Below are 27,304 nucleotides of genomic sequence, written 5' to 3' on the forward strand. Positions count from 1 at the left end.
AGATCTTGAAAAGAGGGGTGGCAGTAGTACACAAGTTGTAGGAAGAAATTGCATATTAAAGATGGATTATAACAATGTTAACAGTGGCACATTATCCCTGTTCAGGGTGGTGGAGAATGAGGGAGGGAGGGTGGGGGAGAGAGAGAGAAGGAGGGCGAAGGAGAGCGAAAATCATGTTATCAACAAACAAAACCAAACAAAGCAGGATCCTCTTCTGGATGCAGTTACATTGTTTGTACTATGTATATTTACTGGCTGTTTTGTGGAAACATCTGGGAAGATGGGACTGTGTTCTCAAATACTCTAAACAGTTTGTGTCCCAGAATTGTTCCTGATGAAATTTCGGTTTGATTATTCTCCTACTGGAGCTAGGTTCTCCAGGAAGCAGGGATTTGCTCTCCTCCATTAGCTGTAGCAGCCAGAGGTTTGCTAAATAAGACAAATGAAAGCAAACAAGGTGATATCAAGATGTACTTAAAAGTCATTCTTTATGCTCTTCTGGAGTGAGAACAACTATAGTTCTACACCTTTTGCAGTTGCTTAACAATCCTACCCTATGGAGACTGGTGCTCAGAAAACTGGTTCTTAGGTCCTAGATGGTTCTCACATCGATCAGTTGGCACAAAATGCCTACTATGTTCTTAGCCCTGTGATATGGGCAGTAGGGTATACAGAAATGTAAATGGCACAGGCCATTCAGAGCACTCAGTTTACCTTGGGAGAGATCAATGAATTGAAACAATTGTTGAATACTTAGATATATAAAGCTCCTTTGTGTACTTAAGACAGGTCAGCCAAGAGAAGTTCAATGTGTTGACCAATTTCATTGTGCTGTTTAAGGCAGACCAAAGCAGAGTGTTAACATTTTAGACAGGTTTTGACAACAACCAAAAAAAAAAGATTTGAAACTAAAAGGATTTATATTAAGCCACTATTTATTCTTTTTTTCAATGTTTATTTATCTTTATTTTTTATTTTTTTTAAATATATTTTATTGATTATACCATTACAGTTGTTCTATTCCCCCCCTTCATTCCCCTCCACCCGCACCCTCCCTCCTCCACTATTCTCCCCCCCTTAGTTTATAACCACGTGTCTCAATTTCTTTAGATTCTATATTTCCCCCACTATTCTCGCCCTCCCCGCTGTCTATTTTCTACCTACCATCTATGCTATTTTCTGTGCCTTATCCCCCCCTTCTCCTCCTCTCACCCCCCTGTTTCTAACCCTACATGTGTTCTTTATTTCTATGGTTCCACTCCTGATCTAGCTGTCCTCTTGGTTTGCTTTTGTTTTAGGTGTGGTTGTTAATAACTGTGTGTTTGCTGTCCTTTCACTGTTAATATTTTTCATTAAACCACTGTTTATTCTATCAAGTGAGACCCTTTCTTCTCCTAACTCCCCAGAATTAACTGATGTCCATATAGGGTGCAGCATGCAGTTTTTAACAGTAAGAAGACACCTTGCTGACCTTGAAGGCTTTTAATGTAAGATTTCTGGGGTGTTTATTTCTTTCACTGTAGAAACTGCAGCTTTTATAGTGATAACACTTTATACAATGACTCAGGTATTCTTTGCAATACAGAATATGGCCTTTACAGAAATGTCCCTCTCCTCCCCAGCCTCTCTGTTGTGTACCCCGCCTCTTCCTCCCTGATTGCTCTTTCTCACTATTTTGTATCTCTGTCTTTCCCTCCCTCCGTCATGATTTATAAACATTGGATACATTTCTCCCGACAGATTAAAGAAGCTTTCTCCAATTAAACCACATGAGGAATGGTTTTCTAGAAATAAAGCATTAAAAAGATCATTTGCTCGCTGTCTTTAATCAGTAACAGACATTAATATTCCTATGATTTTTCCACACAAATTCTTGTTGCCCATCACTGCAAAAGTTAAATAATCTTCTTGAAAGAGAAAATGAGTCCCCCCGAGTGTCGCTGTGTTTGCATATTAGCACGTAGCCAGGTCTCTGCCAAGTCACTCTCTGACTGACTGCTGCAGATGCTCTTTCTCAAGTATTCTGAGTCATGTCTTTAGTGCAAGTCTTCAGGGACAAACAATAGCACCTGTTCCTCACAAGATATTGGGCCAGTTAGCCCATTCATGTATCTTTAATGAAGCTCTGGGGCAGATGGCAAAAAATGGCATCATCAACAACTTAGCACAGAGAAAACAAAGGGGGTGAGTGTTGATGCAACAATGCCGGTTTAGAAATGGGAAGAAACAGAACCTAAGTGTTTCCCATGCATCTGCCGCTGTCTTGATTGTCTGAACAATGTGAGGAATACCAAGCAATTAAAATTTTCGGGTATGTACTCATTTTGATCAAGAATATGTTCTCTACCATTTCCAAAAGGGAGCTGCTTTGGTGAGGGAGTGGAAGTTTAGAATTAATGGGCAGTTTTGGTTTGGGCATGCAGTGTGTTTTTTTCATGAAGCCCTGTCTGACCTTCACCTACGGTGGGTTCCCAGTTTTCCACTGATCATTCAAGTTACATATCTAGCCAATTAGTGCTGACTCCCAAAGCAATACAAGTAATACAGTTTCATATTCAGAGGTATGCTTTTGGCCACATCAAGTTTTACTCTTTATTTTAACAAAATTAGTTTTACTCTCTCTTTTTTTAATAGTATCTCTGAATTTGTGCTAAGGAAAAGCTATAGAAAAAAGGATGCTATTTGAAATTTTGATAACTTCTTGGAAAATGCATACGGAGACTGGTCATTCTTTGATGCAGTGAGGGGGACTTTATCATTTTTTATTCTTTAGTAAAATATTTTTGGAAGTTGTCATTTCCAATGTGACTGCCTTTCCTGGTATGTCATCACATGGAAAATAGGATGATGGGAAGGAAGTGGAAAGGTGGGCTTACATTTTTCAGAGCAGGGTGGGGCTCTTCTGTACCTGGAGTTCTTTATCTGCCCTGAGCACGGACACTCAGTGTGGTGAACTTAACTCACAGCTTCTATAGCAGGAAAGTACGTCGGGTGCTTGTGTGTTCTTGTGTGGCCACGGAGCCCTCTTATCTCTCCCCCTTAATTTTCCCTTGCTATTTCTGTCCCACCTTCAACCAATAATTTTCTAGGAAGTACAATAAATGGAAAGCTATGAATGGGGGAAATTGTTGCTTTAATTCATACTTTCCACTTATATTACAGTCAAGAACCTCTTAACAGCAGGGATACGTTCTGAGAAATGCATTGTTTGAGGATTCTGTTGTTGTGCAAACATTACAGAACATAGTTACACAAACCTAGAGGGTATAGCCTACAACGGGAATTGTATGTGCTATACTTTGGATAACTAGCAGCACAATAGGTTTGTTTACACCAGCATCACACACACGTGAATAATTCCTTGCTCTAACATTGCAATGCCTATGACATCACTAGGCGATTAGGAAGTTTTCAGCTCTATTATAATCTGACGGTGCTGCCATTGTATATGCAGTTTGTCACTGACCAAAACGCGGCGCTGCAGCACATGGCTGTTTCCGCCCATGAGTGGTGTTGTGGAGGTTTCTACAAACGCCGTAGACTTTCTTTACCCTTGCTAATTTTGAAGACATAATTCTTTTAAAATAGCATCAAACATGGGAAATCTGGATATGATTGTTGGGTTGTATTAATGTCTATATCCTCGTTTTGATACTGTACTCTAGTTTTTCAAAATGCATTGTTGGAGGAAACAGGGTGGAGGGTACGTTGAATTCTTGTGTATTTATTACAACTTTATGTAAATTTACAATTATATTTGTAAAAACCTTCAGTCATATAACTGTTATCACAAAGAATTGTATGTCTTATCTCATTTAGGTCTGCTTAGCAAAAGGTGACTTTATGCTTAATACAATATGTTTATAGACTTTGAGCCTGATTTACCTGGACTTCAATCCTGCCTCCACCACTTTTTAATTGACCAAATTACTTACCTCATCCTGGTTTTGTCTTTCCCATTAAGTGAATGAGAATAATAACAATCAGTACACCCTAGAGTTTTGAGGATTAAGAGAGACAGAGCATGTAAATCACTTTCCCAGTGCCTGGCATATAGGAAACACTGGAAAATACTCGCTGCTGTGATTATTAGCATCATCATCATTATCACTGTTATTACTTCAGTGAGTAATGCTAGAAAGGGACTTTTCATCATCTCTCAGCCTAGATTCTAATTGGCTACCAGATATTTTGGCTTGTGTTTATTTAGTAAAGGGCTTTTTGAATTTTCATATCATTCTTTTGCTTGAAATAAGTTAAGGGTAATTTTATCTTTTCAAACTAAATTATCATTGCTCATGAATGTATTGTAATAAATAATTGGAATCAGTAACAGTAGGTTTAAGATCAAATTGCTTTGGGTACAAAATGGGAGAGAAGATAAAAGAAACTGAAACTAAACAATATGATAGCCATACTCCCAGCTGCCTCCAACAACACACCTCTGAAATGTAAAATTATTTTTAGTTGCAGACCTCCAGATTTTCTCTCCCTAAAGCATGTACACATGTAATTTCTCTCTCCCTCTCTTTCTTCCCTGTCACTGAAGTCCATGTGACATAATGGAAAACGCCCTGGACGGGATACTTAGGGGTTTGGGGCTGTAGATCCAGCTCTGTCATAGGCAGTGTGACCTCACGCTTTTGCCTTCTCTAGCCACCTGTTTCCATGTGTCATTTGTGATGTTTGGTGTGGGTTAGTGTTTCTCAAAGAGTAGTCCCTGGGTCTCAACACCAGCTTCACCTGGACACTTGTTAGAAAAATACACTTCCAGGCCCCTACCTCAGATCTACAGATTCAGGGACTCTGAGGGTTGGGCAATCTTTGTTTTAATTAGTGCTCCAGATTCTAATGCACATTAAAGTTTAAACATCATTGCTTCGGATTATTTTAGTCTAAATTTTAGATAGTTGGACCCAACCCCAGAGTTTCTGCTTCACAGGTCTGGGGTGGAGCCCCATAAGTAGCTTTGTTCAAGTTCTCAGGCGTTGTTGGTGCTGCTGGTCAGGGACCACGCTGGGAGAACTAGTAGGTTAGGTCAACTCTAAACTGCGCTCCACCTCTGAGTCCATCATTACTACTGATGGACACTAGTAAATTATGTACATTAGGACATTTTAAGTACATTACTACTTCACTATGCCTTCCATCCCCCTCCTCACTTACTTTGACCCTTAATTTACTGAAACTGCCTCTGAGATAACAGCATTGAAAATTTCTAACATATCCTAGCTTAGAGATGGTGGTGGACAGAAAGGAACTTCCCTAAATTATTACACTTATGTTAATATGAAACACCTACAGCTTTTTGCCATTAAAAATTACCTTAGATAGTCTACTTAGTTATCTCGTGTACATAACTGATTACAAAAGAAATAGCTTCTAGCACCAAGATTCAAGAATTAAGGTCTGATGCCTAATTGCCATTGGTCCCTTTCTGATCTAAAGAGCTTGGGCACCAATATAAAAATAACATTGTTTCCATTCTAAGATGCTGCTTAATGAATAACACTGAAAATCCCAAGGTACATCTTCAAATGGTCCCTGTTGCTCTGCCTCTTCTTTTTCATGGTTTTCTAGATACTGGGGATGGGATAATGCTCTGTGAGGTGTGGTCTCTGCGAAGAACATGACAAGCCTCTGCCTGCCAAACTGAATTGTTCAGTTGGCGTGTGTTTTCTTTTTTGAATTAGAGTTATGGGTAAGATCCACTGCTTCTTCTTTCATCGGTAAATTGATAATTTTCTAGTGCTGAATATTCAGACTATACAAAAAAGGGAGCAAAGACCTAATATGTACTGAGGGCCAGTGACGTGCCAGTCACTGTGCTGCAAGTGTCCCTCTCCATGTCTGTTTAATCCTTGCAATAGCCATGCAAGGTAGTGTCATTAGCTTTGCTTTCTACGTGACAGAATAGACCCAGAAAGGTCAAGTAATTGTTCAAGGTCACATAGCCAACAGAATGACAGTGTAGAGATTTAAGTTCAGCTTGTTTGACAGCAAAGCCTTTGTAGTCACAGCAGATTTCGGATACATATGCGTTGGATGAATAAAAGAGTGATTATATCACATTATTTCCTAACGTTGACTTTTAAACAGTAATAAAGGTATAAAGTTGAAAAAGCTCTATAGGTTATTATCTAATTAGGGTTTTAATGCATATCTTTTCAAGAATTTCTAATACGTAGGTATACAACCTTTACTTGACCACCTCTAGGGAAATGGTACACACACCCCCTGTCTTTAATCAGTGATTGTTGAGTAAATCATTATTAGAGAATTCGTCTTTGCATGAAATTTGCCTAAAATCCCTCTCTTCCTCTCTCTCCCCCCACCACCTCTCTTTTGAGCCTGGCTCTGCCCTTTTAAACTACTCACACTTAATCTGGTTCATCTTCCATATCCCTCTCCTTTAAATATTTGGGGATAGCCTGTCTTCTCTATCCCATGCTAAATAGCCCCCAATTTTTCCAGCTACTTCTCAAGATCCATAACACATTGTAGCAACTTAATAAACATTTGCTAAATGAAAGAAGGAGAGGATATATAAATACAATACCTAGACTTCTCACTTTCTTCTTCCCCATTTTTTAGAGTGTAAAGCATCTGTGCCGTGTTCTAGGTTCATGGTAGGACCATATTTCCAGAAGTAAATGAAATGGTTTCCTTCGATATACTTTTGCACTGAACAGTGGTCACCCACAAAAAATGTTGTTTTATTTTCTGACACAGAGCAGTGCCCTCATATTTGACATCTCAGATTTGCATCAAGTCACAGTAAGCTGGGGTTGAACCACAAACCTAGTCCTTTTGTTCAGGGCTAACGGCAAGACCTGGGCACCAGGGGATCGGCTTCAATTGAAGCAGGCTGAGTTTGTACTCTAAAGCACGAAACTTGGGCTTACCTCAGCTAAAAGGGAAGAAATAGCTGCCCAAAGCTAGTTTCTTTCACGCCCCACTGGCAAGGTAGTAATTGCACAAAGACCTTTTTATTATAAGTTGATTTTCCTGAGAAATGAATTCAGAAAAATACTGTAAAGTGTTTATTTTTTGCTTGCCCTTTATTAACCCGCATCTTAGGGCTCTCCCTGGAGAAAAACTGTTGGTAAATGAAACCTCTTAGACCTACACAGAGGCATTTTGCACTATGTCCCTGGCTGTGGGGGGAAAAAGGGACAGGACAAGGCAAGTTAGTGCTACTTACACAGGGTCACCAGCCAGTACATGGAATTTTGCCTAAAGAGAAGACTTAGGAATTTAAATGGGGAAAGGGTTTGGGGTTGGTAGAATTACTGGTAAAGGTTTGTATCTTAAATAGAATGTAATGTATGTAGCCCTTTTATGCTAATAGAGAGGCCAAAAATCCCGTCTGAACTAAAAGATCATTTCTGTGAACACACCCTAGTTTTGATCTTTAAATAACAAAAGTCCTGTAGTTCGACCTACAGGCCCTAAAAGCCAGGACAAAACCTTCCTGTGACGCTCGTTCTCCTGGAATCAGGGCGGCACACGCGGAACGGGGAAGGGAGCTAGGAAATTAAAATGTGATTTCCACCGGCATGATTCTGTCATAGCTCTTATTTTCTTTATATGGAATACAAATACTGATATAGAGAGTGAAGATTTTCTAGTTTGCATTTTTGTGCTCTTTGATACATTTATTGAGGTCAAATGAAATTTGATATAGTAGGATTTATTATGAAATGCTCTCTGAATACAACTCCATAATTACTGAGCTACATGGTAGTGCATAAAGCTGTAAAACTGCTTAGCCAGACAGGCAATTTATATGTTACATCGAGGTGTGTATGGCAAAGAATATTAGTTTAATTGGGAGCCAAGATGTAGTAGCCTTAAATCTGAAGAGCTCTATGTTTAACATAATGCAGTGAGGCTTTGAAATAAGATACCTAAACTGGGGAGACACAGCTTTGGGAACACATAACAATTAGACAGTATTTTCTGACCAAGGACACTAAGTACTATTTTCAAAATAAAGCACGGAATGCACAGCCAATGAAAGGGCAAAACCTTTTAGCACTATATAGAGTAAGAAGCAACTTACTTCTTTAAAAAAAAAGAATAAAAAGAAAAAACTCAGGATAAAAGAAAACCATTTACTACAATTTAGTGGAAGCAGGGGTGAAGCAAATTCACAATGAGGTTATGTTCTTGGTGTACTAATGGAATCTTAGAGGAGGGATTCGGTGAATTTCGCCTGAGTTTTCTCAGGGAGCTGTTTGGAATGAGGTTAGAAGTGGGTGGCTGTTTGGGTACCAGCACACCACCAGGAGTGAAAAACAAATACTGCTTGGCGTCCATTTGCTCTCTGTCTGATCATAGGCTCTCTTCTGTTTAGCAGGTTCAGGGTCATATGCCTCCGCTCATGATCCCAATTTTTCCACATGACCAGCGGACCCTGGCAGCAGCTGCTGCTGCCCAGCAGGGATTCCTCTTCCCCCCTGGAATAACATACAAACCAGGTAAGTAGAGAGGCGTTTAACATTCTTTTGGAAATGCTAAAATCCACATGTTTTTGCTTAGTAGTCAAAACAAACACAGGAGCACATGAAAGAAGTATGAATAAAAAGACCATACAGCTTATTTAAAAGTAAAATTAGAATTGGAAAGTTAATTGGGAAGGTGACATGATAATAAACTAATTGGTTGCTAAAACTTTTATTTTCTCTTCTTCCACTTGAGTTTGTTTTGAGTTCACAGATAAATTGCTACTTTCCCTGGGGATTACAAATTTTTGTTAGCTCTCTCTTACCTTCACTGTGAATAATTGTCTTTGGCTAAAGATGCTTTCCTCCCCCTGAGAGCTTTTATATTCTGGCAGAGTGGTCATGTACAGTATGAAATGTTGTTACTTATATGATTTCTCTTGGAAAAAAGTTAAAATTGGACTGATTTAATTAGCTTACTATTAATAGGTAAAATTCTTTTTGATTTTAGTCTAAATAATGAAGCATTCAGTAGTATTTTCTCATTCATCTTTCAACCTCAAAAAAACAGGTCACATAACCTTGCAGTGAAATATGTTTTGAGGTGATTTAGCAAATGTTATGATTTTTCTTTATTCCTCTGAGTTTACTGGACTCCTGGGGAATTCAATTAGGGACACATAATGGTTTGAAGCTTCTTTCAGAGCCTCCTTGTAAACAGGGCTTTAAATGTTTAAAGATACGTTGCTAAAGGAATCCAATGGAAGGAGATAGTCGAGTAAATAAAAGTCAACCTTAATTTCATTTGTGAATTCTTTGTAAGTGACCTCAGCTCAGAAGTAGTGACCTTGTTCTACGCACTAATAATTTCTGTGTCAAGTTCTTTTTAATATATTAACCTCCGAATCTGAGTATAAGAAATCTGAGTGCAGCAGTTTCTTTGTGTGTGGGGTTTATAAAGTGAACAAAGGCATTTTAATAGGCTTAACGCAATAATAAAATATAAATCACTTTACTAAAATTCTTGGTAAGGAAGTTTACTAAATTGCATAGAAACAAACCTGGTGAGTCTTAACATCTGTTTTAATTGCTTGTTGCCATTGATAACTCTTTCATATTTAGAAGAAAATACCCTTCCTTGTGACCAAAGGGAGGATGTCTGTGTCAAAACTCAAATGATTCAAAGAATAGAGATGCTAAGAGTCTGGCTAACTAAGGACTGACTGTGAGAATTCCTCAGATACAAAAAAAAAAGAGTCAATCCTAGTATTAACAAAGGTTTTTGGATACCTAAGTGAAAGAAAATTGCTAAAAATTGATTTTTGTAGAGCAGAATTCTTAGAGCAAGTCATATTCCCTATGAAACGGGTATTTGTGTGAAGGACGGGAGTTTGTTTTGTCAGAGTATCTTCCTGCCAGTGTGGTGGTTCAGCCCTTCCCTCCTCTCGCTCCGTGTTTCTGAGCTCTTTCTGCGTCTTGACTCCCTTTGGAATGTTGGTGTAAACTAAATTGACTGGTTTATCCCAAATCTGCACTTGTCCTCTCTACAACTCTTAAATTAACTGTCTGTGGAAACTCTCTATTTAATTTCAGTGTTTTTAAATTTAAAATTTTCCACACTTCAAAATCACGGATGGGCCTTATTTTCTGTTAGACATAGTCCTCACCATAGTTAACATGTTACTTACCTAATTTTGTTAAAACAATAATATTTTTCTTGGGGAAAATTGTTGTTATCTAGTCAGCAAAGCTGGACCATTTTTGAAAAACTGCCCTCTCATACAGCATCGATGAGATTACGGTGTGTAACTGAGAAGAATGTAGAGATGGAGACACCACTGTGCAGGAGTGAGTTACCTCCACGGGACAGTGATTGTGCAGTGCAGCATAGTGTTCTGGGGAAGCAGAATTGCATTTATTTTGGTTAAAATCCTTTGGTTAAGGCAGGACAATGAATTTGGACATTTGGACAATTTTTCATCACTAGCAAGTCTGGTTGAAAAAAATATTTTCTAATGATCCTGAAGTTATGTCAGAAAATTTAATTAACCAGAACTCTATATCCTTTAATACTTTGGCTAATCTAGGCTTTATTGCATATACAAATTATACTTAAAAAGGATCCACATTATATGTTTTTACACCAGTGGTAGAGAAATTACATACTCAGGAGCCTTAATCTACACGGTGGTCTCGTTCTTCACTTGAATTGGGGGAAGAGAATACTGTTGGGCTAGAGTTTGGACTAGAAAAGCTTTTTTGCTCCCAGCTGAGTTGTGATGATTTTATTTGGAATACACCTGAGACAATGACCAAACTTTTAGGAGAGAATAGCTTTGTCACGTATAAAAGCCTTGAAATGGTTACATACCTTTACATTTTGGTTCCTTAAGCAAGAGGCTGAGCAAGTGCTGCTACCTTGATCTTTATACATCACAAACTAAATGGCTCTCTTCTTTTCTACCTTCTCGTAAGCTAAAACAATTCCATAGAGTTTATGCTACTAGCCGATGGAATGATTGTCTCGATTGTTAGAAAGACAGGCCCTCCTTGGGGTACGTTCATGGTCAAAGTTAACTGCTTCCCGACCCATAGTAGGATGGTCTAAACAAATCTATTTAGAGCTATGGGCATTTCTCTTGAGACACTTGGACACTGCTCTGGGGACTTGAGGGTCCCAGTGTGCAGTGGACACAGAGCCAGCTCTCCCCGCCCACAGACCTACTGAGGAGGAGTGCTGCCCCAGGGACTGTGCAGTTTAGGGGAACAGCTATCGGATGGATCTCTGTAGAAATAGCTTTACTGAGTTTTAACCCCTAATCCAAAAAGTTTTTTTAATGGTTCTATAATTAGAGACATCTTTATAGAAAGAAACTCATCAGAGCCCAAAACATAAACCACCTTTTGGTTGCTTTGCTCTTTTATGTCGCGATACTGAACTAACTGTGCAGCAATCCAGAGCAAGGGAAATGCATTTTGGCACCTATACTTGGGAAAATTTAAAAAGTGAGCCTCTTTCACAGTCATCAATATCTATATCAATCAAGATTGAATTACCTGTGAAAGAAGAACATTTGATACACAGGGGTGATGCACTTACTAGTTGTAATATGGTAATAGCTAAAGCTTGCCGAATACTTTGTGCCAAACACTGTGCTAAATATTTTCATTCCTACTTGAACATATTTAACCTTGCTGCACCTCACATCTTTTGTCGTCTACAAAAATATGCTATGATTTTGTCCACTGCTCAGTGTAGGAGTAAAGATTAAGTTTGGCAGAGTGTATGGAAGTTCTTTCAGAATTCTAAATCACTAGTTTTGGGGATAAAATCTGATTCTGAAGCTGAGTAAATTTAGCTACATTAAACCACACCCTTATCCATGAAAAATGTGGTCCTCAAACTGAGCCTTCAGCTGAGATACACTGTCCTTCAGCGTGATAACCAGAAGCAATTTACCAGCATACCTAATGCTTCTTTTTAAAAAATGTGTTAAAATATAAATACTCTAATACTTATCATTTTAAGCATTTGTAAATGTACAACCCAGCAATATTAATATATTTACAATGTTTTGTAAACCATGACCACTATTTATATACAAAATTTTAATCATCATCAAGAAACTCTGTGGCCATTAAACAATAATGCTCCCTATTTCCCACTGCTAACCCCTAGTTACCTCTATTCCACTGTCTTTCTCTATGAATTTGCCTGTTCTAGGTACTTCATATAAATGGAATCATATAATACTTATCCTTCCATGACTGGCTGATTTCATTTTCAAATCATATTATAGCATATATGGTATAGCCACTCCTTTTTATGACTGAATAATATCCCACTGTATATCTGTGTGTGTGTATTTTGTTTATTTGTTTATTGATTCATCTGGTTGAAACTCGGGTTGTTTCTTTTTTTTTTTAAGATTTTATTTATTTATTTTTAGAGGTGAAGGAAAGGAGAGAAGGAGAGAAATATCAGTGTATGGTTGCCTCTTGTGAGTCTCCCGCTGGGAACTGGCCCCGCAACCCAGGCATGTGCCCTGACTGGGAATTGAACCGCGATTGTGTGGTTCCTAGGCCCGCACTCAATCCACTGAGCCACACCAGCCAGGGCGGAAACTCGGGTTGTTTCTACCTTTGGGCTATTGTGAGTAATGCTGCTGTGAACATGGGTGTACAAAAGTCTTCTCCAGTTCCTACTTTCAGTTCTTATGGATGTGTATGTAAGGGTAGAATTGTTGGGTCAGGTTCTATGTTTAACTTTTTGATGAACCATCTCACTGTTTTTCACAGAGGCTGCACCATTTTACATTCTCACCAGCAATGCCAAAGAGTTTTAGTTTGTCCACATCCTCCCAGGCTTGTTATTTTCCATTAAAAAATTATATGTATGGCCATCCTGGTAGATGTGGGGTGATTCCTTATTTTAGTTCTGATTTTTATTTTCCTAATGATTAATGATTTTGAGCATCTTTTCCTGTGCTTATTGGGAATTTGTATATCTGCCCTGGAGAAATACCTGTTTAAGTACTTTGTTGCCCATTTTTTGAATTGGGAGGTTTGGTTTTTGTTGTTGTTGAGATTCAGACGTTCTCTGTACATTCTAGATATTATTACCCCTTTATCAGACGTATGATTTGCAAATATTTTCTACTGTTCTGTAGGTTGTTTTTTCACTTACTTGATAGTATCCTTTGATGCACAAAAGGTTTTAATCTTGAAGAAGTCATTTATTTTTACTTTTGTTGCCTGTGCGTTTGCTGTCATATTTGTAAAATCATTGTTAAATCCAAAGATTAACCCCTACATATTCTTCTAAGAGTTTCATAGTTTTAGTACTTAAGTCTAGGTCTTTCATTCAAGTTAATTTTTATATATGGTGTAAAGTAAGGATCCAACTTCACTGTTTTGCATGTGGGTATCCAGCTTTCCCGGCACCATTTGTTGAAGATGTCCATTTCCCTTTGAAAGGTCTTGGCACACTTGTCAAAAATCAATTAATCACATATGTTAGGGTTTATTTCTGGGTGCTTTATTCCACTTAATTGGCCTATATATCTCTTCTTATGCCAGTACTATATTACTGTAGCTTTGTATAATTACTGTAGCTTCGTACTAAATTTTGAAGACAGGAAGTATGGATCTTCCAGCTTTGTTCTTCTTTTTAAAGATTGTTTTAGCTTTCAGGGTTTCTTGTAATTCCATGTAAATTTGAGGATTGGCTTTTCCATTTCTGTGAAAAAGGTTGTTGGAATTTTGATAGAGACTTTACTGTATCTGTACATAGCTTTGGATGGCACTGATATCTTAACAATGTAATTAAGTCTTCTTGTTCATGAACATGGATGTCTTTTCATTTTTTTAGGTCTTTTAAATCTCAGCAATGTTTTATTGTTCAGTGTGCAAGTCTTTTTGTATCCTTGGTTAGATTTATTCCAAAATATGTGATTCTTTTAGATGCTATTATAAACAGAATTACTTTATTAATTAATTTCCTTTTGTATTGTTTATTGCTGGTATATAGAAACACAACTGATTTTTGAGTGTTAATTTTATACCCTGAAACTTTGCTGAAATTCTTTATTAATTCTAGCAGCATTCTTCTGGATTTTGGGGGTATCCTATATATAGGATTCTGTCATATGTAAATATAGTTTTTTTATATCTTCCTTACCACTTTGAATACCCTCCTCCTTTCCTCCCTTCCTTCCTCCCTCCCTCCCTCCCTTCTTTCCTTCCTTCCTTCCTTCCTTCCTTCCTTCCTTCCATCTGTCCATCTATCCATCCATTCTGTCTTTTTACCTAATACTGCTGGCTAGAACTTCCAGTACAATATTGTGCAATTGCAGCAAAAGTGGGTATCATTGTCTTGTTCTTGATCTTAGAGGGAAAGCTTTCAGCCTTTTACCATTGTGTATGATGTTGACTCTAGGTTTTTCATAAGTACCCTTTAACATGTTGATGAACTTGTTCTCTATTCCTAGTTTTCTGAGACATTTTGTCAAATCCTCTTTGTTCTGTAAATGTGATTTATAGATCAATTGCATTGATTTTTTTCAAATTTTGAGCTACCTTTGCATTCCTAGTATAAATCTTACCTAGTCATGGTAAATAGTACTTTTAATATACCATTGGGTTCAATATGCTAATATTTTGTTAAGGATCTTTTTGCCTGTATCTATATAGGACATTAGTCTGTTCCCCCACCCCACCGCCCCGATGTGTTTATTTGGCTTTGGTATCAAGGTGATGTTGGTCTCACTACTGAATAGTTAGGAAGTGTTTTCACTTCTTCACTGTTTTTAGATTTTGAGAAGATTAATATTAATTTTTCTTAAATGTTCAATAAATTTACTGGTGAAACCATCTGATCCAGGACTTTCTTGGGAGCTTTTTGATTACTTATTCAATCTCTTTATTTGTTATAGTTCTGCTGATATTTTCTCTTTTTCTTGAGTCACTTTAGGTAATTGTGTCTTTCAAAAATTTGTTCATTTCTTCTAGATTTTCTAATTTGTTGTTGTACAGTTGTTAGCTAATGCTTCTTTTTTATTCCTTTGTTTCATTTAGCATTTATTGAGTATTGTTTGTCTCTATACATATAAATAATAAATTTATATAAGCAAACATTTATGTTTACATAAAATAAGTAAGTGTAATATATTCTCCTTTAATATTCATATTAACTCTAAGATGTAAGTGGCATTTTTTTCTATTCTATTAAAAGGAAAAAAACAAAAAGTCAAATAGTTGATCAACTTTTCCAAGCTTTCCCATCTAGATATTAGTAGAGATAGAATGGATTGATTTGATACTCTACTCTACACTCTTGCAGACATGGTCTAAGTCAGGGGCCCCCAAACCCCAGGCCGTGGAGCAGCATCAGTCTGTGGCCTGTTAGGAACAGGGCTGCATAGCAGGAGGTAGTGGCAGGAAAGCAAAGCTTCATCTGTGTTTACAGCCACTTCCCATTGCTCACATGACCACTCCTGTCTGATCAGCAGTGGCACTAGATTCTCATAGGGACGCAAACTCTACTGTGAACCGCACATGCGAGGGACCTAGGCTGCACGCTCCTTATGAGAATCTAATGCCTGATGGTCTGAAGTGGAGCTGAGGCAGTGATGCTAGCACTGGGGAGTGGCTACAAATACAGATCATTATTAGCAGAGAGGTTGGACTGTGCAGAGACCATAATAAATCGATTGCTTGCAGATTCATACCAAAATCCTATCATTGAGTGGCAAGTGACAATTAAGCTGCATCTGGTCGCAGGCTATAAAACCATCTATCCCACCCCTGGTCTGTGGAAAAACTGTCTTCCATGAAACCAATCCCTGGTGCTAAAAAGGTTGGGGACCATTGTCTAAGTATTCATAATATTAAGAAATGTCTAGTTTCATGTAATTTGTATGTGTGGTGTTATCCAAATGACGTGTTGTAAAGCTAGCATTTCTGCCTCTTCCAGAACTAAAGCAGAGGTGCTCAAATATTTGATTAAATTTCCCTACTTGAAATGAAAACATCTGAGATTTTTCAGATTAGTACTCTAATTTTTAAATAAAAATATTGAGGTCCAAGAAGAAAACATGTTCACCCATGTGCACTAACTTGGTTTTATGGAGATTAAGATTATTTTAACTGTCCCTCTTACATATATGGAGGCTATATCACTGGTGAACTCTTGTTAAGACATAAACTTTGAGTTGTTATTTTAATTTGATTTCTTGCAATGAGGGTAGATTTATATCAATTCATCCATCCTCACTTATTTAATTACTATTGTGACAAACTCCATGGATTTTTATATATTGGCCATAGGCCTAGATGCATCTATGAAATAGATGGAGAAATTAAGATTGATACTTGATTCATAACTTCTTTAAAGTTATCAAAAACAATGCGGAGACTCTTAGGAAAAGTCCTGAGATCAAGACTCTTCTCATCATGATCTCCTCTTTGATGAGCAGAGGAGACTTTAGTCGGAGAAATAAGAGCACGCTGATCTCAGGAATTTGTGCTACAACCCTTGCCATTGTTTTTTGTCCAGTTGTAAATGGAAGGTTTTGTTCTTTTTTAGGGCTCTAAAAGTGCCACCCATTACCTACTAACTTTTGCTACAGTTTGATGCCTCACAAAGATAAATTCAGGTTGATTATGGCAGTTTCTTAGAATGTAAGGGAGTTGTAATCTTTTGCTGCTCTGGATACATACGTCCAGGCAACATACAAAGCGGTATGTCCAAGTCTGTATTGGTGATAGTGATGGAAATATTTGTATATTGTAGCAAGAATGATGACAGCTTATTAAAGCGAGGTCTATGTATAAGTTATCTAACAACTCAGGTAATTCACCATCCTATGATGCCACCACACCATGCTCTGAGAGATAGTTAGGGACGGGCCATGTATTTTCCTTCTGTTTTGGAGGGTGTAAAATACGGTGTGTGAATTTGAGCCACTTCCCGAAGAATCTTCTCTACTCTTCCCAACCTCTTTAAATTATTTCCTCGGTAGGTTAGTATCTGAAATGAATAACTCAGAATGCCACAGCCATCCCAGTCCCTGGTTTTTCTGAAGAATCAAAGTAAATAGGCAAAATTTTACCTATGGGATTTTTTACTTTTTTTTAAGTGGAATTTTTACCTGAATTACACAAACTAAGAGTATTCCCGTAGGAGGTAGAAAGAGTCTAATGGGTCCTAGCTTCTTAGTATAAGCTCCCCTGTCTCTTGTATTAAAGTCCTAATAGGTTTCAACTTCATTTCAGTTTCCCTGAAAATTAAACAGTATCATTTCTGTCATTCAGGTACTCTTGCTGTGGAGCTGCTTCGATTTCAAAGAAATGTTACCTATTGTGACAAACGAAACTACTGTTAGGCAAATTTTCTGTAGGTTTTAAATCCTGTTTTGTTAATCCTCAGGTAAAAATAGTCAATTTGAAAATCTAGAAGGCCTGGAAAGATGGATTTAGAGAATACACGTTCTTCCCCAAACTGTCTCTCGGAGGTTGTCTCCTTACCCTAGTGGTAACAAGAGCCAGATCACAGCAGCGCCTACAGCCAACCTGTTCCAACAGGCTTCATCTTCCTTTGTACAAATTTAAAAAGAATGGGTCCTCACGTAAGCATTTCAAATCCAGAGACAAATTTGAAAAAAATTGCTACAACATGTTGACTGATTTCTTGCCAAGTCAGCCACTGAGAACTTTTTCTTGATTGGCTCTTACACAGAGAAAACTAGAGGGAGTAGGGGAGAGCACATAACTTCATTACAAAAAAAATTAAACTTCACAATATCCTAAATCCCTCTCCCTCTTCTATTTTTTCTCTTTTAATCCCACTCTTTTCTTCGCCCATATCTTTTCCCTGTCTTGCCTTTTCCTTTTTCTCTGTCTTCTAATTATTCTCTGTTGTTCTAATGTATTCATTTTTACTTTTAGTATTGATATATAATGATATGTTCTGGAGAAATAGCTTTCCAAAAATTATATTTAGAAGTACAGATTCAGACCAGTAGAAAGGTTAAGAACATTTTAAAAATATGCTTGTCACAGTGGAGAGAAAGCTGTTTGTAGCCAGCAGGTGAGCTGGAGAATACTACAGGGTGTGGTAGAAATAGTAATAAATTAACTAGCAAGCCAAAAACTATAAAAAAAATCAGCTATTTCATAGCATAGAAGCATGACAGCTATGAAAGAAGGAGTGCCTCAGGGAATTCTTTTAGAGTTTGATTTTTTAAAATATGTTTGACATGAAAAATGTTTTAGTACAAATACAGCAACTAGTATTAAACTTACGGGGGTGGGGGTTGTATTTCAGAGTTAGTATGAATAATGCATGATATTTAAAAAAGAATAGCTCTAAATGTTCTGGGAGGCAGTCCATGTTGATGGTTGGAATGGTGATTTTTTTCCCTGTTTTTGAAGCATCATTAATTCAGCATCGTTTTGTGATTTTTTAACCTGATAAGATATCAACCAAAGAAATACTATTTGACTTAGATCAGAATATTCTTTCATCAGATAATTTAGTTTAAATATCAAGAAGATCAGTAGAATTATTTAAGCATAAAGCAACAGTCATTTACTATAAAAAATAATTTGGCCTAGTTATCTTTTCTAAAAAGCTCATGTAGCACTGCAAACCAAAATCAACCTCATGGAAGGGGAAAAACAAGATCAGATATTTTGAACATTACTCCATAGGAGATCCGCACAATATAGTGTGAGTGAATGCATTGTAGCCGCACTCCATATGCAATCAGAAGCCAATTGTTACTGGACTGTGTACAAGCACACACTGTGCTCAATGGTCTGATGAGGTATTATGGATATGATGCAAAGAGACTGTGTAGATTAGAAGCTAACAATTTGTTAAAAGTGAAAGCCACTTAACATTTACATTGGGCCAGCTGAGCAGCACTTCATGTGGCAAGCAGGATGAGTTCCGAGGAAGCAGGGGCTTCAGGAAGGCTCCAGGTATTAGTGTCCATGCTGAAAAAATTCTGTTGCTTTCCAGTTGACTACCTTTATTACTGCAGTTCTTTCTGTACTGTTCTTCTATTATTACATTCAGCTTTCTGTGTGGAAAAGTTCATGCAAAATAGCATGATCATTATAAATGTCAAAATGTGTGGAGGAACAGCCTGTTAAAATATAGCCTAGAGATAGTACGTAACACTGACTTTAAATAAGTAGCCGAAGCCAAAGTGATACCCCATTAAATCACTGATATTGTGTAATTTTTCCACAAGTATTAATTTTGACTTCAGTCACCACTATCACAATACATTCCTCATCACTTTCTCTTGGTTCTTCAGGTCGCTGCACACAGTCTGTGTTCTTAGGGCACCGGTGGTGCTTCAGTCCCCCTTCTTAGGAGTGGTCTGGAGTCAGAGACACAGTAAGATGTAGCATTGAGCTCTGCTGAACCATGTTCAACCCTTTCCAGACTTCTAATGCAGATATTCCATATAAAATGTGTGTTTATTTAATCAAATCACCGAGAAGTAAGTGATAAGTGCCTTGTGTGCGTGATTCTAGGATCTACCTAGAATTCAGAAGTTAATCCAGAAAAATAGTATTTCCACTCCCATTGGGATACCAGGCATTTCACAGAATGTAGGCAGACAAGATTCACATTTTTAAATTTTTTTCTAATTTTTACAAAATAAAGTTTAGGGTTGTGGACAGTCAATAGCTCATAATCTTTTTTGAACTGTAACACTCTGCTTTGTCCACTAAGCCAAACTTTTTGTGGTTCTAGTACAAAAGCCTTAATGCTTTCTCAGTGAACTGAGTGTCAGCCTGGCTTGAAGATATTTTTTTACTCTTAAAAAAATGATGTATTACAAGATTTGTAATGGAGTGAACATGCTTGAATTGCACATTTAATTTTTTTAACATCACATTCATGTTTTGCCAGTTTGCCTACCAGCTATCTGTTAACAAAAAGTTCCAAGGCAGCACTGCAAGTCCGTGCCCAACTAAGCCTTTTGTTTCTGCAGATGTTTGGGCTTAGAGCAATGTTGTGAAGCTCAGGCAATCCAAGGACCATGTTTGTACTTGTCTGCTGCGCTTCCCTGTGCATTGTCTAAACCTGTATGCATTGTTCTTTCCGACAGGTGATAACTACCCCGTACAGTTCATTCCATCAACAATGGCAGCTGCTGCTGCTTCTGGACTCAGCCCTTTGCAGCTCCAGGTATGTGCCAGAAGAAAAAAATGTGGGATACGAGCCAGTACTTTAGTGGAAAACTGCTAACCAGCTGTATGCTAAATAATGGCCTGAATGTTAAATAATTTTTAAGCATAGCCTAGGAGGATTAACACCTTATGTACTTACCATACTGCAAATAGAAAAGTGCCAGTTTCAATATTTTTAAAGGAAAAATGACATGATGACTTAGAACTATGTATACTGTCTATCAGGTGAGTTAATGGTTTTATAATTTCTTCGTGGCTAGTTGTTATTGGCTACATCAGCTTTTTCCATGTCAATTTTCACGCATGTCTTAACTTATGCCAAAGTAGCTTTTACATATAAGAATCAAAACAGAAAACAATGTTAGATATTTTCTGTCTAGCAGTTCATAGAAGAGGGTGTTGTTATTAATGAATTACTTTAGCTATTTAGTAAAATGTAAACACATTGCACCTGAGTGTGTGTCTCATCTCATCTTCTTCCTCATCCCAGGTGGGAAGTCTGGGCATGGTGTCTGACCAACTTCTGGATTAGCATTCCTTACTTAAAATCCACACTTGATGGGAAAGTGTTTAAGAAGCTGAGTGAAAAAGTCATTTCCACCAATCTTCACAGTAAAACGAAGGGTTTACAGCAGGGCTAGGTGGTCGTTATACCCTTCCAGCACCTGCTATTTTAGTGGGAAATTGACTTTAAATATGACTGGCTATTTTAACAAAAAGATAATAAATATTAAAGTACAGGTTGAATCTTCATAATTTAAATAATTAGAAAAATATGATAATCTATTTTAATTTCAATGCAGTGGAAAGTTTAAAGATAGTATTTTATTCTTATAATTTACTGTGATTATTTCGAGTTTTCTAAAATATCTAGGGAATAGCATCTGGCTAGGCATTTTACTTTCTTCTTTGCTATTCCCTACACAACTTAAAATATAAAAACTGTGCAAATATTTTACCATGAAAAAAACAACATTTTGAGCATTTTCAGTTGGGCCTGCAAATAAGAATTTCTGCAATACTTCGAGGAATGTTATAATTAGAAGCTTTATCCAGAAAGCTTGAAGATGTTATTGTTACGGACTGCCTAACAGAACTTAGAAATTGTGCCTTATAGGAGCAACAGCCCCACCTGATCTTCTCTCAAACCTTGACCTTCTTCACTGCTAATGCTAGAATTTACTGAAGTTGGTAAAATCTAAAAAGAAGCCTTGCTAATAGGAGTCCCAATCTGTCTCTCCTTTTTTGATGGCTATGCTATAGAGTGCAGCCTTGAGCCAGAGGCAAAAATAAGGCCCAGTACCATTGTTTGATCTTGTAACCAAGTTTCTAAGTAGGAGCATCTGGGGCCTAACCCTTCTACTTTCTATTCTTTGGTGTGCTCATTACCCTGGATTTAGAAATATATGTTCTGTTTCATGAGTTCTGACAGTATGTTTTGTCTTTTTTTTTTCTGAATATGCTACTAAACAGAAGGGTCATGTTTCCCACCCACAAATTAACCCAAGGCTAAAGGGCCTAAGTGACCGTTTTGGCAGGAGTTTGGACACCTTTGAACATGGTGGTGGCCACTCTTACAACCACAAACAGATTGAGGTATGAATACTTCCATTGGTGCTTCATTGGGTGGGGGACTGGATTGCTCAGTCATATTCTAGGCTTTTTGAAAAGGTGGCAGATACTCAGCCTAAACACTAAGACGTAATCATTTCCTTTTTTTTTCATTCCTAAGGAGGCTCGTTTTTGCTCCTTTTCTTTCATAAAAAAAATGTAAAGGTCAAAACAATGCCCCTGAATCAAGTTGATTGCTATATATGTACTCAGGCAAAATTTTTACTTTGTGAGTGTCCTCAAACCATCTTTATTTTTTATGTATAGTGATATATAATGTTTATAAAACACTTAAACATTAAAAAAACTCATTTGACCATATAAGAACCCTGTAAAGTTGATAGAATATAATGCTGCTTATACAGACGAACAGGAGAGGTTCAGAGAGATCCAATTATTTAACAAAGGCTACACAGGATTCACGGAGTCCGGATTTTCACCTGGGATTTCTAACTCTACCTGATTCAGGTTTTCTAATTTAGTTTTCTCAGGCTGAAGCAGAGATGGGAGACTGGGCCTGGCTAGTTGCTTTTTACCCCATAAATTTTGATACTATTCCTTTCATATATAACTTCCAATAAAGCCCTTTGTTGTTTTGTGGAGTATTCTTACTAGTTGGGAGAAGATAGCTTATATGACTCTTTTGAAAACCCAGTCCCTTTCTTCGACAGGGACCTAGTCACTCTCTAATTGCACACTTGATTTCCCTCCTGTATCACTGGTGGCCTTCTCTGGGACTCTCAGATACTGGAGAGTTGCCACTTCTCTGTTGCATCACACACACACACACAATGGGGACAGGTTACGTCAGTTTAACTTTCTGGGTTAGATGTAATACTACATTTTATATTCTAACTTAGGATGGGGAACTCAATTTTTTAAAAAAAAGAAAAAATAATTACAGCTAGCAAAAGTTATATATTCAGCTTCTTTTGGCTCTGCTGGTCTGTACTATACCTATCAAATGCTATATACTTAATAAAGTGTCCCTTTGCCGCCTCTGCTGCTTTGGAATGTGCATTTTTGAAAAATGGTGAAGTTTACTCCTAAGGAGAAAGAAGAGGACAAGATCAAAGGCCAGCCTGGAAATAGCCTAAGAAAGGGTTCCAGAGCGTGTTGCCCACTTTCCTGTTCCCTTTCACTATGATATGAGAAGTACACAGGGGGTTCCATTCAGATGTGACCAGGCATATCCTCTCAGAGTGTCCGCTGTCTTTTGTACAATGGGAAGGGATCTCTTTTCTAAGGCTTTTGGACATGGAAAAGGCGCCATATTTCTGGACATTCTGAAAATCTACCATGCCTAGGATTGACTGCTGAATAGAGAGAGAACTGGACATCAGGAGCAAGCCTTTATGTGTGATGACAGTTCACAAGCTTACTCTTGCAGGACAGATCATTTGTTCAACTTTAAAGTGCTTGAAAGAACGTGAAAGCAGGTGGCCTTGGCACAAATGCAAGACTTCCTCTCTTCGTTCATTTTTATTTTCTCTTGACTTGTTGAATTCTATCCCATCAACATGCTCTTAGCCAATTTCCTACCCAATCTTTTTTTTCCTAATTTTTCAAAAGTTACTTAAGTTGACTTCTTTTCCCCAAATACCACTGGCCCGTGATTCTGTCAAATCTGGCTTCTGTTGGGCTTCTTCATAACATAATGTCACATATGCGAATGCCAGAACCTGGTGCTGCTGTAGCAATGCTAATCTAGAAGCACAGCATATGCTGATGCCCGTCACTTTTATTAGGCTAAATGGAGAACCCACTGAAGCAGGAGTCTTCATAGCTTTGTAGTTTAAGCTTGGGCTGGTTTGAGAGTGTGCTGGGTTTTTGTTTATGTTTGCTCTATTTTCTTGCTTCCATTTTTTTGCAACTTTTTCCAAGGTGTCAGGAAACTTTTGCTCTGTTTGCTTGTACGGTATGTGGCTTAGAAAAGATTGACCTTGCTTGAAAGGCAGACTTCCCAAGCATTCCTGGTATTAGAATAGCATGTTTATTTGGATGTTTATGCATATCCAAATGATTACAGTAGACACTCATATCTAAGCTGCTACAGGCATCAATGTTTTAAATCTTGAGCAAGAATATAGAGGAGATTTAGTAATATCTTGCTTTATTGATTTTAAAATCTGCTTTCTTTTCTAGCTAAGGTGTTCTCCTCTTCTTTGACAAGTTAAAATGTCAGTTTGGTCAACAATCTCGATCATGATAAACTGTTGATACTAAGGAAGTTTACCATGTGAACTGGCTTCATTTCTAAACAGAGTGTTTTAGTGAGAAGATCCCAGAATGCATATGCATCACTGCCACCCCGCCACCTCCACCCACACCCCGCTGCACTGCTCAGAGCAAGTTAACTTGTCCTTCAAAGCTGTCGCTTCTCACATCAATAAGCCTGGGTAAATCTCAGCAGTGTTTATCTCAACACCCTGGAAGGCTGAAATTTTGTTATCAAGTAGAGAAAAGGTATTTAAAGTGGAAAGACCCTCCTTGCATTAGTGTATTTCACTTCTTTCTTCCTCTAGAATAAGGAAGACACACAGGAAAGGTTCTTTGTTTTTTCTCTTTTTCAGTTTTCTGTGCTAATCTAAGACATGGTTTTTTCTGCCTCAGGGGCACAATATCAGAGGAGAGAGGGCCAAAGAATGCTATTTTTAGCTGAACAGTTCAGCAGATGGAGTCATGAATACTCATATATCTGAATGTTGAGGGGCTTGAACCATTAATTTTGATAATGTATTTAACCCTGGGAACAATCAGAAACTGTAACTCTAAGGTTACAGTGCTTTTGACCTTTCGAGAACAGAGGACATTTGCTATAGTAAACAATATATTATATTGCTACTTATTCCAGTTCTCTACCCGTATAAATTTCAGGACCAGTTGCCATTTGCTTTCCTCAGCAATGTTAGCATTGGTGCTCCAAGTAAGTCGAAAAGAATGTTAAGGCAGGGGAACCAGTATAATGAGGCAGTCATGTAAATATGCCCTTTAAATAGCTAAGATGTTAGATTGTTTCTGAAAAAATATTGTCTTAGAAACTAAGCTCTGAATGACTTTTTCCCCCCAAAGAAAAAAAGTGGTTTCAGTGTATTGATTCATTGTATGTGATGACTTTCAATGCGATAGATCCTTAAGGTGACCTTGTTTAGTTTAGTTTAGTTTTGTTTTTAAACGGGAGTGAAGTTGCCTTATAGTTGTGGCTTATGTTAAACACCGTCTGGTACTGTGTCATGCAAAGTGATGCACCTGTCTCATGCCTTCTTATTAAATGATACATGCGCTCTTTAGCAAATACAGCAGTTAAATATCACACAGCTTAAGAATTTCTAATTAAAATATCTCCACATGTCAGCATATTGGTAATGTATTATTTTAATCCATTTATTTTGTTTATGAAATAGTGACATATGTTTAGATTGTGAAATATATGAGCCTTAAAAATCACTTTATTGGAGAAAATTAATTCCTACAATACTGCCTTGGTAATGTGTTCACTCACCCAGTCACTGACGGCACTGCCAGTCTTAATGTTGGATAGACACACTTACCAGTTTTATCGGCATAACAGTCTTGGGGAGAAGCACTAACAGGTCTTTTTCCTGGCTCCAAATGATAAGGCTTTCATTCTTTACTTTTTTTTCTTACTCGTTAATTCAAACCTATCCCCCCGAAACACTTTTTGCTGCCGCTTTTTTTAAAAATACAGTGAAGGATGGGACTGAGTGTATGTGTAAGGGATTCCGAAAGACCAATCAAATTAAAAACAAGCTAGTTACCTTTTCAAAGTTAGACATAGTAATTTGTTTGTCAGCAGGGAGATGTGTGGGTCAGCCCTGAGATGAAGTGACTGTCAGCAGTTATTCCTACAAGACAAGTAATTTCACTCAATGTATTACTGACAGATTGCTCACTTCTCTGAACCACTGGAGAAAACAAACTTAATATTGTTACAGGCAGAGTTTCTGTCTTCATTAGCCTCAGAGAATGATTTTTATTGAGCATTCAAAGCCTACCAAGCTTTAGTTGGAAGATATTTTAACAGATGTGTTCTTATAATGATAGTATGGGTAGTAGTCCAAATGAAAGGAATTAAATATGAAAAAAAATATATATATATATTAGAATATATATGTATATATATATATAAATGCATTTGCACTTTTATTTGATGGGCAGTATATGTAGCTTAGGGGAGATTTGAGGAAAATAGTATAAAAAACATTAGGAAAACCTATCAACCATAAGTTATTCTTAAATGAAACTATTAAGGTCTTAGCAAGTTTGCAAAGATGGAGAACAATCGAAGTTTTTGTAAAAGTAAATACAAATACATATTTTATTTAAACGATATTGTCAATTTTCATGCTACAAATGGAAAATGAAGAAGTGCCCATCAACACTGAGAATGCTCTATCTCTATTTCACTTTCAGTCTGAACCTTTATGGTATTGTACTTAGATGCTCTTCCTGGCTCCTCCCCATTGTTGTTTGCAATGGGAAATATGCCTCAGTGCTGTGGAGGAATGAGAGGGCGAGTTAGTTTTGCTGGATGGGCTGAAGAGGTTGTGATTTCTAATAGGGAATTGAATAAAGAATTGATTAGCGTGACCTCTTACTGGCTACCCAATGAAAAAAAAAAGAATGCACTGATTCAGAGCTTATTTGAAGATGTCGACCATGGGGTTGTGCTTTGAGGAGAAATGCTTGCTTTCTCTTAATCAGCCTTCTCCCACTGTCTTTGACGTGAAGAGTGTGATACAACATAGGAGAACCATCATAGCTGGGATTAGATGAAGTGGGGACTGATGGAGTGAGCTCTACTTTGAAATCAGTATCTTGGATTCAAGTTTCTGCTATTACTTGCTATATTGTTCTCTACTGGTCTCAAATTACCTTCTTTTCATAGTTCATTCATTGTAAAAAAAATGGATATTTATTCTCAGGATTTTTGTGAATTGTGAATGGAATTGTGAGGCATGTGCTAGATTTCTACACCAGAAAAAAATTGCCATCAAAATAAAGGAACATTTTCCAACACCCCAATAAGCAGTTAATTCTACTCTTGCTTTATTGCCTAAAGTGCTTCTCATAGGTAACACCCACCTACTAGAGTAGATCCAGTGATCTACTAGGATGTAAACCACTGAATTCAGGGGCTGCTGTCTCTTCTGTTTACTGTTTAATCCCTAATATTGCCTGGTACAGTATTTGGTAAAATGAATGAATTTCATTTTGGGGGGCCATCTGGGACTCAAACTTCCTTGAAAACTGTTTTTGGTTTTTTTTTTAGATGTGTTCAGTCAAATGCTCTCTCTTTAGGAAGAATTATTTTGTGTAAACAATTTTTCGTTTCTAGGTACCAGAAATGAAAATACTTTCTAGGTATTTTTCTTTTTAAGAAAAAGAGCAGGTACCAGTTGAATCCTGATAGAGGTAAAAGAAATATAGGCAGTTCAAAGAAAGATGCAAAATATGAAGATATTTTCTACTATTTGGAACTTTGCCTTACTGTATTCAATGAAACAATAAGT

General features: G+C 37.4%; 1 protein-coding gene across 17 annotated transcripts in view; it reads left to right on the top strand.

Annotated features, from left to right (window-relative positions):
* The window catches only part of SOX6 (SRY-box transcription factor 6), a 600,742-nt gene that overhangs the window by 460,923 nt on the left and 112,515 nt on the right, over nucleotides 1-27,304 (top strand). For 8 of the 17 annotated variants that reach the window (XM_037049998.1, XM_037049997.1, XM_037050000.1 and 5 more), the window contains 3 exons: nucleotides 8,360-8,483; nucleotides 20,078-20,157; nucleotides 21,633-21,755. In XM_037049998.1, coding sequence (XP_036905893.1) covers nucleotides 8,360-8,483; nucleotides 20,078-20,157; nucleotides 21,633-21,755 — 327 coding nt within the window. The remainder of the gene's footprint in view (nucleotides 1-8,359; nucleotides 8,484-20,077; nucleotides 20,158-21,632; nucleotides 21,756-27,304) is intronic. The other 9 variants (XM_037049996.1, XM_037050004.1, XM_037050002.1 and 6 more) reach the window with 3 other exon arrangements.

Source organism: Sturnira hondurensis, unplaced genomic scaffold (genome assembly GCF_014824575.4).
Source record: "Sturnira hondurensis isolate 20B ecotype Veracruz unplaced genomic scaffold, ASM1482457v3 Scaffold0006505, whole genome shotgun sequence".
NCBI classification, from domain to species: Eukaryota; Metazoa; Chordata; class Mammalia; order Chiroptera; family Phyllostomidae; genus Sturnira; species Sturnira hondurensis.